General features: G+C 47.9%; 1 protein-coding gene across 1 annotated transcript in view; it reads right to left on the reverse strand.

Annotated features, from left to right (window-relative positions):
- Window positions 1–13530, reverse strand: part of CAPN5 (calpain 5) — a 53069-nt gene that overhangs the window by 20496 nt on the left and 19043 nt on the right. Inside the window, exon 3 of the mRNA XM_064409799.1 lies at window positions 234–365. Coding sequence (XP_064265869.1) covers window positions 234–365 — 132 coding nt within the window. The remainder of the gene's footprint in view (window positions 1–233; window positions 366–13530) is intronic.

The following is a 13530-nucleotide window of genomic DNA, read 5'->3' on the forward strand; positions in this document are numbered from 1 at the left end:
GGGATTTGATCCACTTGCTTAAGGAGAAACTGGCCAGGGGTTTGGCTGGAGTGTGGTGACTGCAGTCATGATGACTAATGCCCTTTGCAAGTTAGTCTTTTAAGGGAGATTTTTTGCACATTATCAGCTTTTCAGGACATGATGCATCTCTGAGAACCAGTTTTTGACCTGGACAAACACAATGCAAAGCCAAAGTGCTGACAGGCTCTCCCCTGGCATGGGGAACCACTTACCTTCTGCCACAGAGACTCCCGAGATGCCAGGGAGGAGCAGGCAGCCACGAACCAGCAGTTCCCAACCTGGCCCTGGTGCAAGTCATGGGAGCTGATCCCATCCACAAAAAGATGTGGATCATTGCAGATTTCCTGTGGGACAGGAGAAAAACAGACACACTGGCTCAGTGAGCAGACAGGGAAATCAGGGCTTCTTGGCAAAGGAAAGTCACTTCCTCTCTTCCTCAGACTCCACATAAACCTGACCTGCAGCTTTCTGCTGGCCTCGCTCATCAGGCTAGTGGCAGAAGGACCTGTCCTGCCTTCTGCTCTCACCAGGACATGGGCAGCATCACAAGACCTACTCCCTGTTCTGTCCCAGCACCAGTGCAGCTTTGTTATAATTATCCCTGTTGATAATGGTATAGTTTCATACCATTACAGCCCTTGTAAATCTCTTCCTTCAGATGCCTCTACTCTGTGACTATTTTACCAAGGGTGAGGGATCTGTCCTTCCAGATCCTAGCACAGCAGATAAAAAAAAAATTGGTGAGCCAAAAGCTTTGTAGCTGGGCCAGAAGGATTAAATACTCATTCTGCCAGGATGGTGGATTGTGCATAGACACTATGAATGGAGAAACTTGGGTAGGAGGCAGCTGGGAGGTAAGCTCATCCCTCCAACCATGCACCAAGACCATTGGCTTTTCTCTGCTTGACTCCTCTCCAGGCTGCCCTCCCTGCTTCCCACTCCCACTTAGAGCCTGACCAAGAAAGCACTTAAATAACAGAGGGTGTTGAGCAAGCTTCAGGTGACACACTGCCTTTTTTTTTTTTTTTCTCCTGCTCAATTCCATTTGTAAGTTCACTTCCAGCCGGAGGCTGGCAGCAGGTGGGACAGACAAAGAGCTGAAAGAACCCTTTCCCCTTTGTTATTACATTTAATTTCAAGAGGAAAAAGGAAAAGCAGATTATTCTTCTTCCCCCACACCTCCCAATTTTTCAGGCTGGTTTTTCCCAAAATAATATGCCCTTCCCTCCCCCGACTTTGCATCTGAGGACTTGTGCTACCTCTACCCATAGATTCCTGGAATGGTCTGGGTTGGAAGGGACTCTAAGGATCATCTAGTTCCAAGCCCTGCACTCTATGCACAGGCCCCACCCATCAGATTATGTTGCCTAAGGCCCCATCACAGGGAGGAAAAGGAACCACAAGCACCTCCTGCTATTCCCACCCAGCCCAGCCAGCACCAAACACCTCCAAATTAACCTGACACAAACTGGCCAGGATGAGACCCAAGGAAAAGGACTAATGCCCTGGAGCTGGCGTTGCAGGATGCTGGGATGGGCGCTAGGGGGAGGCAAGCCGACAGCAGCAAGGGCAGGAGCCACTGCGGCTCTCGGCATCGCTGAGCGCACACCGGGATGCGAGAGGAGCGGGTTCAGTGTCTGGGGGTGGGGTGTCTGTAAGATCAGCTCTGGGGAACAGAGCGCACACCGGGATGCGAGAGGAGCGGGTTCAGTGTCTGGGGGTGGGGTGTGTGTAAGATCAGCTCTTTGTGATCCTGCTCTGGGGAACAGAGGCTCTTTATTGCACCTGAGGACCACAGCTGCCCCTTCTGCCCTTGGGGGGATACGCAGATTACAATAAAGGAGCTGCTTGGTATTACACAGGTGAGAACACGAAATCATGAGAAACAGAGAGATGCAAAATGGTTTGGGTTGGAAGGGATCTTCTAAAGCCCATCTAGTCCAAGTCCCTACAATAAATGGGGACATCACCAACTGGATCAGATTGCTCAGAGCCCAGTCCAGCCTGACCTTGAATGTTTCTTGGGGCTGGGACATCGATCACTTCTCTGGGCAAGCTGTGCCAGTGTCTGACCACCACCACTGTAAAAAACTTCTTGCATACAAGTAGTATAATCACCTGTCCTTCAGTTTAAAACCACTACTCCTTGTCCTGTCTCAACAAGCCCTGCTAAAGTTTGTCCCCATCTTTCTTATAAGCCCCTTTCAAGTACTGAGAAGCTGCAGTAAGGTCTGCCCTGAAGTGCAGAGCAGAGCTACCACGCTTCCCTGCAGAAGGCCCTCACACCACACGCAAGCCCTGGGACTGAGCCTCGTCCCAGTGGACTCCCAGTGATCCTAAGCAAAGAATCACCAAATCAATGTGGTTATAAGGAATTTCTGGATGTCATCCGGTCCACACTCCCTAATCAAAGCAGGGTCAGCTACAGCATGTTGCTCAGGACTGTGTTCAGTCAGGTTTTGAGTATCTCCAGGAATGGAACCTCTCTGGGAAGTCTGTGCAAGTTTTTGGACCACCCTTGCAGTAGAAAGTCTTTTCTCATGCTTAAATGGAATTTCCGGATTTTCAGTTTGCAGACACTGTCTCTTGTACTGTCACTGGACACCACTGAGAAGTCTGGCTCTGTCTCCTCCATTCCCGGCTATCTGGTATTTATGGACATTGTAAAGATTCCCCTGAGCCTTCTCTTCTCCAGAGTGAAGAATCACAGAATCATTAAGAAGACCTCTACGATCATGAAATCCAGTCATTAACCCAGCACTGCCAAGTCCACCACTAAACCATGTCTCTCAGCACCACATCTGTACTTTTCCTGAATATTTCTATTCCACTGCTTCCCTGGGCAATCTGTTCCAGTGCTTGAACACCTTTTCAGTGACAAAATGTTTTCTAATATCCAATCCTTGTGAAGGGGAAGGCAGCACTGCCTCCTTGTTCTAATGCCGTGGAACTGATTCTATCAGGATGAGTCTCATCCATGGGTCAGTCTCCTCAGAAAAATCCCCTGGGAAGGTTTGCCATATTCCTTAGACTGGAGCTTACCAATATTAAATTACTTGGATTCTTCAGTCCCTATGGAAGATGCTGAGTTTCCACTCATGCATTTTGTACCTGTCTAGACTGTGTGGCCTCAATCACTGGGATGACATTCCCTGTATTCTCTGGCTGTACTGAGGTGGGAGCCAAGGACCAAGGCACTGCTTCAGCCAGGTTGCAATGCTCCAGGACTGAATGGAGCACACTGGTGTGTGATGCAAAGCACACTCAGAGCCATGGAGCACCATGCCCACATACAGAGGTGGTTGATGAACAAGATACCAGTGGGAACTAAGTCAAAAAGCCTAGAAAAGCTTTGGAACATTTAGCGCTCCTTTTCCTGTGAAAAGTGCTAAGTGGAAGTGATAAGGAGCTTGTTCTCCAGCCAGATGGAATTACAGGGTCTGGGATTTGCATGTGTAAAGGGAGGAGAGAAGTAGAGATTCCCAGATCAGAGAAGGTCATGACCTTGGTTTCCTCCCCTCCGTACCATGCAGCAGACGATCCAGGTGAGCAATAACATTTATCCAGGCAGCAAACACCACGTCACCCTCCCAGCATCATGACCCTGAGAGAGGAGGGCAGCATAGCAACATCTACACCCACACACACCCTGGGGCTTTCTGGGTTCAGGCTTCAGCCACCACAGAACCAGCTCAAACTGCCTCTTGCCACCTGAGGCTTCAGCAGACAGGAAGTCCATCCCGTCCTTCATTTATTGCAGCCAGATCCTTGGTCCAGGTTACTCCTGGACACAGATGGAGAGCAGGAAGGAATAGGGAGGGGAAGCCAAAAGCTATGGCTGCAGGGAAGCTGTGGTTTCAAGTGTGTGGTTCTTAACTCTACCTTGGCCAAGGGAGAGTTAAGAACTCATGTCTCTTTACCCCTAAGGAGAACCTGTCTTGGAGGATTCCAAGAATCACCAAATCATTGAGGCTGGAAAAGCCCTTAAGATCACCAAGTCCAACCATTAATCCAACATTTTCATGTTCACCACTAGATCATGTTGCCAAGTGCCACACCCACATGTTCTTTGAACACTTCTGGAGATGGTTATTACAAGGATCCTAAACACCATCAGAAATGATGTGCCCTCCCTAAAATTGTCTGCTGAAATGCTTGCTGAGCTCCAGGCAACAAAACACAATTTAGAGAAAGCCTGTGCAGATGGTTCTATGGAAAGATTCAGCTGATAACACGAAGAGGGCCAAAATAGTGATTTAAAGTTCTGGTGATTCACATCCTCCCTCCTCCAATGGATGTGGAACAGAGGTGGAAATCAGAGCCAGAGCAGGTCCCTGTTGAAGAGGGGCTGATTGCAGAGGTCTGGCTTATGAGAGCCCAGATTGGGATAGTTTGCTCCCTCTGGCTTTGGGTTTTTGAAATTCATTAAGGAAAAAAAAATACACAGAGCAATTATTTTGTACTTTTTTGCTTCCCACCCAAAAGCACATGGTCTTTCCCTCTGCTCTCCCTTTTGGGATATTTCCCAAAACACACACAATTTTCTTCCAAATACATTTAAAGCAGAAAATATCTTCCTCACCTTTTCCAGCCAGTCCAATTCCACACAGGATTGTAAGGAGAAAGACACTCTCTAATTTACTTTACAATTGGTGAGTGTTTTATCATAAATGTTTCCTGGTGCAGGTTTCTGAGATTCAGATTCACTGGGGATCTAGATCATGTCCAAACAGATGTGGGGAGGAAAAAGCTACGGCAGGAGGAGGAATAACCACGAGAGATACAACATCTGCTGCATGCCAGGACCATTTTTTGCTAACAAGATTTTGTAAGGAACAGACTAGTCTAATTTCATTGCAGAGCCTGGCTGTTTCAGAACAATGCCTTCACTCAGACTTGCAAAATCAGCAAAATAATCTATTAGCATGGCTGCGTTCCCTCCCTCCCTTCTGAGCAAAGGGAACCAAAAGGATCCTGTCTTAAATGTCACTCCCACAGACAAGAGAGCAAGAGGCCCCCAGGCATGGCAAGCAACGGTGACACAGCAGACACAAAGGTCTCTGTGTTGCCCTGCTGAGGTATCTGCAGCTGGGGTGTGATTTTGCAAAAAGGGGAAGTAATAAAATTTGCACCAGGGAGACAAAGGAAAGGGAAACGGGGTGAATTTAGAATACCAGGTGTCTATGCTTTCAGATGGATTAATATAGGCTTCTGGAATCATGGAGTGGTTTGGGTTGGAAGGGACCTTAAAGACCACCTCTCTCCAACCCCCTGCCATAGGCAGGGACACCTTTCACTAGACCAAGTCGATCAAAGCCCCATCCAACCTGGCCTTGAACACTTCCAGGAATGTGGCAGCCACAGCTTGTTTGGGCAACAGGGAAGTGACTGTGACAGTATCTCACCACCATCACTATAAAAAAATTGTGTTGTTATATCTACTTTTAATCCATCCTTTTTCAGTTTTAAACCATTATCCCTTGTCCTGTCACTACGGGCTCTACTAAAAAATATATACTTGGCAGATCAGCTTCAGACACATGGAAGGAGGGTAGGCTTGGGTGGGAATATCTACACCCTACAGAACAGTTTGTGGGGGTTTGTATTGCCTCATTCAGTCATCCCTAATGCTAATCCACTCTCACTATCTCAGTGTGTACACATTTGTATTGTTATCAGCTCCCACACCATGCAGAGGGCACTGAACACCACCCACAGCAAACAGGACTTGCTTGTGAAGGGAGGCATCCAAAAACCACACTCCCAGCAACCTGCTTGACTCAGTTTGTGTACCACAGCATCATGCAATGGCGTTTGTTCTGGCACCAGGAAGAGTGGGGACAGAGGCAAACAAGATCTAAAGGTCAGTTTGCAGGACCTTGTCAGGTCCCTCTGAAGTTTTATCTTCTGGGTATCCAAAGTACAAAGGCACCCAAAAAAGGATAAAGCAATGAGAGGTGGAGAGACACAAGAAGCTGTGAGAGTACTGCACTTCCCCAGGAGCAGTGGAGAGAGACTGGAAAGAGAATAGCACAACTACAGGGGCCCCAGACCTGTCATTCCCCGCACATGCCCTTTCCAGGGATGTACTCTTGGGAAGTCTCACCATTACTCCACCTAGGACTACTTCAGTCTCTACCCAGCCAAGACTGATGCAGAGGCTGGCACAGCCTGGCTTTTAGCATCACCACACATCCAGACACAGCCCTCCCCAGGCCATCTCGCCCACAGCAAGTGCTTTTGTCTGGTGGCAAAGGCACTAAGAAAAAAAATACTCCCTGGACACCAAGAGCCCTGAGGTCTGCAGAAGTCACTGCCAAAGCAGGAAAGTCTTCACATAGCTCACCGACAAACTGGGGGATGGGGTACTCAGAGCAGGGAGAGGACATGCAAGGAAGAGGAAAGAAGTAAGCTCCCAAGGCTGTTTAACACCCGTGACAGATACACCTCTCTGACTCAGCACAGTGCTGCTGGCCACCTTCACCCAAGTTCCCGCATCCTCCATCACATCCCAGTCTTGAGCTCTCCTACAAACTTCCTTTGACCACCTTCCCCTGGGAAGGACTTGCAGGGTGAACCAACCCTGGTTTAACAGTATTGTGAGTTTAAAATACACCCACATACAAAGCCTCTCCTCCCACATGGAACACCATGCTCTCAGTTGCTCCAACACTTTTAGTTGTGGGTTTAACCCCAAACAGAGGAACTGCTTTGGCTTGAAACTATAAGCATGAAGCCCCAGACCTGGAGGATCATGGTCATGCAGGTACAAGTGAGGGACCACAAAACACAGGCAGGAGCCCTGAGGATGCTCCACATCTTGCACCACTTTTGAGCCATCAGCCCCCACCCTGGAGGAAGCAGAGGTGGGGCCATGCTGGTGGAAAGGGAAGAGCCTATCCAAGTAAGTCCTGCTGTGAAAAACTACAGTATTTCAGGAGGAATGGTCCAAACCCAGCCAGTGAAATCCTGGAGGAAGCTGATGTGGTCACGAGCTCAGCTGCACTGTTTCTGCCTCCTAGCAACATCATTCAGCAGCTGCCCTGCCTGAATCCCAAATCTTGTGTTCCACTGAAAGCCAATCTTCTGAAACAGGATTTAGAAATCTAAATTGTGCAGGGGTTTTCTGTTGGTTTTGTATGTTTGTTTTTAATTAACATAAGAGTCAAGTTATTGATGGGAAAAGAAGAACTGGAAGCTGCAAAGGAAAACTACCTCCACACTCCATTGTGCGTACCTCAGATCAAAATCTCCAAACTGCTTTTCTGTAGGGACACCTCCCATGCCCCCTTGAGCCATACTCTCTCCATTTCCTTCTCCCACGGCAAGGAAATACTCTGGTTTGTGATTGTGTCCCATTCATAGCACCTCCATTCAAAAACAGGACTTGACCTCACCACAATCTAAATTAATCCCTGACTATGCAAAGATGATGAAAAATGAGGTTATCATGAGTTTAAGCCATTTAAAGAAACTACTTCCAGCCCACGCCTATTCTGGTTATTCATACACTGGGTGTAGCTTTACAAACAGAATCCTGGTTTATGAGAAAACCACCCTCTAGAGATGTGGAGTCATGAGCTTCTGCTAACTGGGAGAAGGGATATTAATTCCTATGTAACTCTGTCAGTGGCATTCACATCAGACCACAATCAAAATTTAACCATCCATGACAACTCTCCACCAAGATGGCTTATTCATCCTTTTCCTTCTTGGATGGGGACTGTTAGGAATGCATCACTGAGCAGTGGTTTCTTCACAAAGGTCCAGAAATATCAAAGAAGAGCTGTTTTATATTTCCACTCACACAGCTCACTCACAAACTCACACATTTGCACATTCACACACACAGTCATACTCTTTGTATTTTATTTTCCTTCTGCAAGAAGCAGCATCATGTCTGATCAAGTCTTTTCAAGGGCTTCAGTGAAGACACTTAATCCAGCAGGAACACCTGCCCTTAACACAGGTAAATCACCCCAAAATGCCATCCTCTCTGAGGGCTCAAAGATTAGAGCTCACAGGCATTGCAGAAACTCCCAGCCTGCACCAAGATTAAAAGCCTTGGCTGATTCAGAGCGTGCATCCAGCTCTGGGAACCCCACCATAAGGAGGACACGGACCTTGCTTGCTGGAGTAAGTCCAGAGGAGACCACAAAGATGCTTGGAATGCATAGCAGAAGCAGCTCTGCTATGAAAACAGGCTGAGAGAGTTGGGGTTGTGCAGTCTGTAGACAGGAAGGATCCAAGGAGACCTCAGAGCTCCTACCAGTGCCTGAAGAAGCTCCAAGAGAGCTGGAGAGGGACTTTTGACAAGTGCATGAAGTAACAGGAAAAGAAGAAATGGCTTAAACTGAGTAAAATCAGGTTTAAGTTAGGTAATAGAAAGCAATTCTTTCCTGTGAGGATGGTGAGGTACTGGCACAGGTTTCCCAGACAAGCTGTAGACGCCCCATTCCCAGGACAGGCTTTGAGTGGTGAGGAACACGTTCAGTGGAGGTATCTTGGTGAGCAGCTGCAGTTTGAGCTCTGGGGGAAGCGACCCCAAGCCTGAGACAAGAGGCTGTGAACTGCTGACCAAGGAACAAAGGGCACCTGTGTCCCACCCATGTGATCTAGGAGACACTAGGAGACTCTCCAGCCTTTCCTATGCTCGGACTGTGAGAGGTTTCCTTTGTTCGGGGTCTCTCCTCAGAGGCACCAGCTCGGGCCATTTTTCTATCACTGCACCAAGATTAAATAATTTTAATGATCCAGATCTCTGAGACTCTGTTCTGGGAAAGCTGGGGTCACAGTAAGGAAACCTGTTCTGACCATGAGTGTAGGGAGCCAAGTGGGGCACCCACGGTCTCCCTGGAGCCTGGAGCTACAAAGGGGTTTTGGTCCCAGCTCAGGGGGTGCGAGTGTGACTGCCAAAGCGGCTCCTAGATGGCTGGACAGGGAAGTTTCCTTAACACTGAGCAACCAGGTCTAGTGGAAGGTATCTTTCCCATGGCAGGGAGATTGGAACAAGGTGATCTTGAAACCAAACCACTCTGTAGTTCTGTGATAAGCAGCTCTGTAATTGCTCCACAGGATGCTGTGCCCCTCCAGGACCCCAGAGCCCTGTCTGTGAGGGAGGATTGCACATTCTCTGCCATGGAGCTCAGAGGCAGTGGATGCTCAGACCTTTCTGCAACACGCTTTGCTATTGTTCTGCTCTTCCTCATTACCAGTACAATAATTTCTTGTCACCAACATGCAGCTGCACTAAGAAGTACGCCATGAATCTAATCCAGGGATTTTACCGTCGCTTTCATTTTTAAGGCCATGTCCTTCTGATGCTGAGGACAGAGCAGACTGGCTGGAAATTTCTTATCAAAGGCTGCACTAGTGCCAAGCAGCTTATCAACTCTAGTCCTCACTGGGGCTAAGGGGGAAAGTGTGCTCACCTGGCACCACGAGGCCGTGGCCCTGGGAGGATCTGGTGAGACCTGCTGGAATGCAGCCAGGGTCAGCATCGCATCTAATGGGAGTAGAGACCTTTCAAAAGTGCAAATAATAACAATGAATCTCTTTTTCATCCTTGAGGGATGGAGTAGCCTATGAATGGCTTAAAAATGTAAAAACAAGGTCAATTCAGAGATTGCATTAAATGATGACCAAATCCTTTCCTGGCAAGGAACAGCCAGACTGGCAATCAGCTCCAGTTTTACTGAAAACAGCAGATAAATTAACAGGCAAGTGGCTCATAAATTCTTAAGATGAGAAATGCAAAGGTCTGGAAGGATTTTAACCCCTGTGGTGGACCCAAGGCAGAGTCTGTTGACTCTGTTCAGAGGAGATGATCCCTCAGCCAATCCAGCAGCACAGAGGAGCCCCAGCATCAAGACTAACCCCAAGCATTCTTTGGAAGAGACCAAAACTGAGAGAGACAGGCCAAGACACTGCAAAAAGCTCAGTAAAGACACCTGGAGCACAGAATTTAGTATTTTAGTCTTTCTGGAAGAAACATCTGCAAGTGGGACACCAGAACGTTTTTGCACCCAATTGCCATTGCAAGTGTCTCCCTGCTAAACTCTTGGTGAACTTTGGAGAGCAAAGAACTGCAAGATCCTAACCTCTGTCCTCCCCATTATCTTCACTCTTGTGTTTTTGCCAGCTTCCCAGCCTGCACTACACACTGGGGAAACAACCTTTTAATGCAGAAACTTGTGGGCAGGGAAGTGCTGGTCCTGCTTTTAGTGAAATAGTTCATTGACTCCTTTCCCCCTCCAGGAAACCCCCAAGGGGATTGGCAGTGTAATCCTCATACAGCAAGAGAAAAGAGCTAAGTGATTAATAATGTAAAGAAGAGTGGAGCTAAGAGATGCTCTCTCATCCTGCATCACCTCCCCCAAAGACACCAGCATCCAGTTCAGGAGACAATGGACATAATGTATCCTGCATGGCAGGACAAGGGAGAATGGCTTTAAGGTGAAATAGGGTAGATTTAGATTAGATATTAGGAAAGAATTCTTCCCTGTGAGGGTGGTGAGACCCTGGACCAGATTGTCCTGAGAAGCTGTGGATATCCCATCCCTGGAAGCGTTGAAGGCAGGCTAGATGGGGCTCTGAGCACCCTGGTCTAGTGAAAGCTGTCCCTACCCAAGGAACTAGAGGATCTTTAGGATCCCTTCCAACCCAAACCATTCTATGATTCTGTGAATGGACAAAACCCCTATACACAAGTCACAGTAGATATATACCAGGAAGGCAGGGAATGGCTATTGAAAAATCCTATTTTCTTGGTTTCTAAAACAAGATTTCTCTTGTCTGTCTGGGAAAAAATCTCAGAACTGTGACTGAGAGCATCTCTCCCCAGTTCCATAGTAGGGCTGAAAATGGCATGGTCCTAGCGCCCTAAGATCTCCTGCTTCCATAATTTTTCCCAAAATACCTGGCCTCTCTCTCCCTCACAACTACTCTCTCAGGCTTTCCCCTCCAAATGACATTGTCCTCATCCAGGCAAAATAATATTACCATTTTTCTAGAATCTACCTTAGCATAGCTCTTTAATCAGCAACAATCTCCCCTGACAATTAATTCCTGCAGAGATAATTCAGTGCTTGCAACTAAATACTGCAGAGAGATAAAAATACTGAGAAACAGGTATGGAGGAAAAAACCTCTTCCCCTGAAGATTGGGAGGGTGTAGTCTTCATCCAAGAGAGTTTCTCTGGTGGTTGCAACCATCCAGGCTTGAACTCACAGTGCAGGGATGCAGCTCAGGTTCAACAATGACCACAGGTCACCTCGAGCCACACAGTCACTGTGACACTGCTTGGACAGGAATACACTCAGCACACAGCAGCCCACCTGCTGCCCAGAACGGGGAGAAAAACACCATCTCCATGCTCCACCTTGCTCCCTGGGAAGAGCTGAAGGACCAGAGCATGCAGCTCATGTAGCTCAATATCACACCTGTGCATGATGTAAGCTAAGAGATGCTCTCCCATCCTGCAGCACCTCCTCCAAAGAGCATCCAGTTCAGGAGACAATGGGCTTAACGTATCCTGCATGACAGGACAAAGGAGAATGGCTTTAAGGTGAAATGGGGTGGATTTAGATTAGGTATTAAGAAGAAATTCTTCCTTGTGAATGTGGTGAGACACTGGACCAGGTTGTTCTGAGAAGCTGTGGATGCCACATCCACCCGGCTTCACTTGCTTCCCACAGGTGCAGTGATGCCCAAATTTTTCCTGGCTGGTGACCCACCCCAGCAGCAGGTCATGGCTTGGCAGGCTGAACCTGAACCAAGTGGCCCTCTTGCTGCAGAGAGAAAACAAGCCCTGGGTAAGGCCCAGAGGTGTTAAAGACAGACCCTAACGAAAGCCTGTAGCAATCCCATGGCATCACTGGAAGCACTCTGTATGCAAGAAGAGAGCAGTGATGATTAGACGAATTTAACTCTTTCTCCAGTAAGAGTAGATGAGTCTCTAGGGCTGTAAGGGTAGATTAGACCCTTACTTCCACCTTAGACCATCCTTGTTTTTTCCACAGGGTATCAACAGACACAGCAGATGCCCCACATCTCCCCTTATTTTTGCCTTCCATCCTGCACCTCATGCATCCCCTTCTACTCATGTCTGTGCCACTCCTTATTTACCCACCTCCCAACCATCCAGACCAGCTCACCCAATGCACAGACCAAACCTCTCACTTCCAAGGTGCACTGTCAGCATTCCTGATCCAAAAGTGGAGGGCAAAACTCAGCTTGAGGGTCAGGCTGAGATTTCCACTGGGAGTGGAAATACTTGCCTGGATACAGATTTCCCTCCCCTCTGCACAGCAGCATACAGAGCACAAGGGAAAGAAGTTTCAAGCAAGGTGCTGGGATTTGGGCTAAGCTAAAAAATACTATTTAATCTCTAATGTAACAGCCGAGTACTGCTGCCAAAAAGAGCCACTGATGCTGCCTGAGTGATCTCCAAAATCTGCTTTGGCAAGGCAACCAGCAGCCAGCTTTGTTTTTAAGTGGATTCACTGAGCAGGGCTCTCCAGGACACCCTTCCCTGCTCAGGCTGATGCTGTGGTTTCCCTCCCTCCGAAGCACTCCAGTAATTGGCTTTCTGGCTTCGCCAGGCCGCATCACGAAGGTGTCCAGCAAACAACCACCAGAGCCAAAACACGATTAGAGGGCTCAAACAGCTGCTCCCTCTGCAAAGATCTGGCATCCAGAGCAGGGTTGGAGGCCAAGGAAAGCAGGGAGGGAGGGAGGACACCCTGCTGGAAATAATAAGGCTGAGCCCGTTCCAGGAAAGGCCATGGTGCCGGATGCAGGAGGAAGTTGAAGCAAAACAGCCTGACCAGGGAAGGGACCAGAGTTGTTCCTCATCCTCTCCCTTTCCCCTCTGCCCAGAAAAACCTCAAACAAAAGGGAAAACACTGCAGAGATTGGGGGCTTTGTTGTTTTGCTCGATTTTTTTTTTTTTTTGCCAAAGCAGCCTCAAGCTTTGGGAGTGCATGGAGGAACAGAGAGAATGCTGGAAGAAGAGTTGGGATGGTAGAGATGCACACACAGAGGATGGACTGTTTAGATCCATACTAGCACCATGGAAGTATGAGGAAACAAGATCCTGCCTCTGCCAAAGCACATTCCCAGCACCCCAGTGAGTTTACTGTGGTTGCTTTTCACATGCAAGTGCTTTATCTGAAAAATCACAGAACGGTTTTACATTCAGAAGGACCTTCAAGATCACCTAGTTCTGATTGCCCTGCTGTGGCCAGCAACACCTTCCATTAGACCACATTGCTCAAAGCCCATCCACCCTGGCCTTGAATACTTCCAGGGATAGGGCAGCTACAGCTTCTCAGGGCACAATTTATCTCCTACGTCTGATTTCTTTCCACAGATCACAAGTGACAACTTTTCTGAGAAAGCAAGTGGTTGTTTTTAATAGTGGACAGCTTTTATATCCATTCTCCACCCACTCTGTTCTCACAGCAAAGCTAAAGACACAATGAGCTCTTATGTTCTATCACAGTTTTA

This window comes from Passer domesticus, chromosome 2 (assembly GCF_036417665.1).
Source record: "Passer domesticus isolate bPasDom1 chromosome 2, bPasDom1.hap1, whole genome shotgun sequence".
NCBI lineage: Eukaryota > Metazoa > Chordata > Aves > Passeriformes > Passeridae > Passer > Passer domesticus.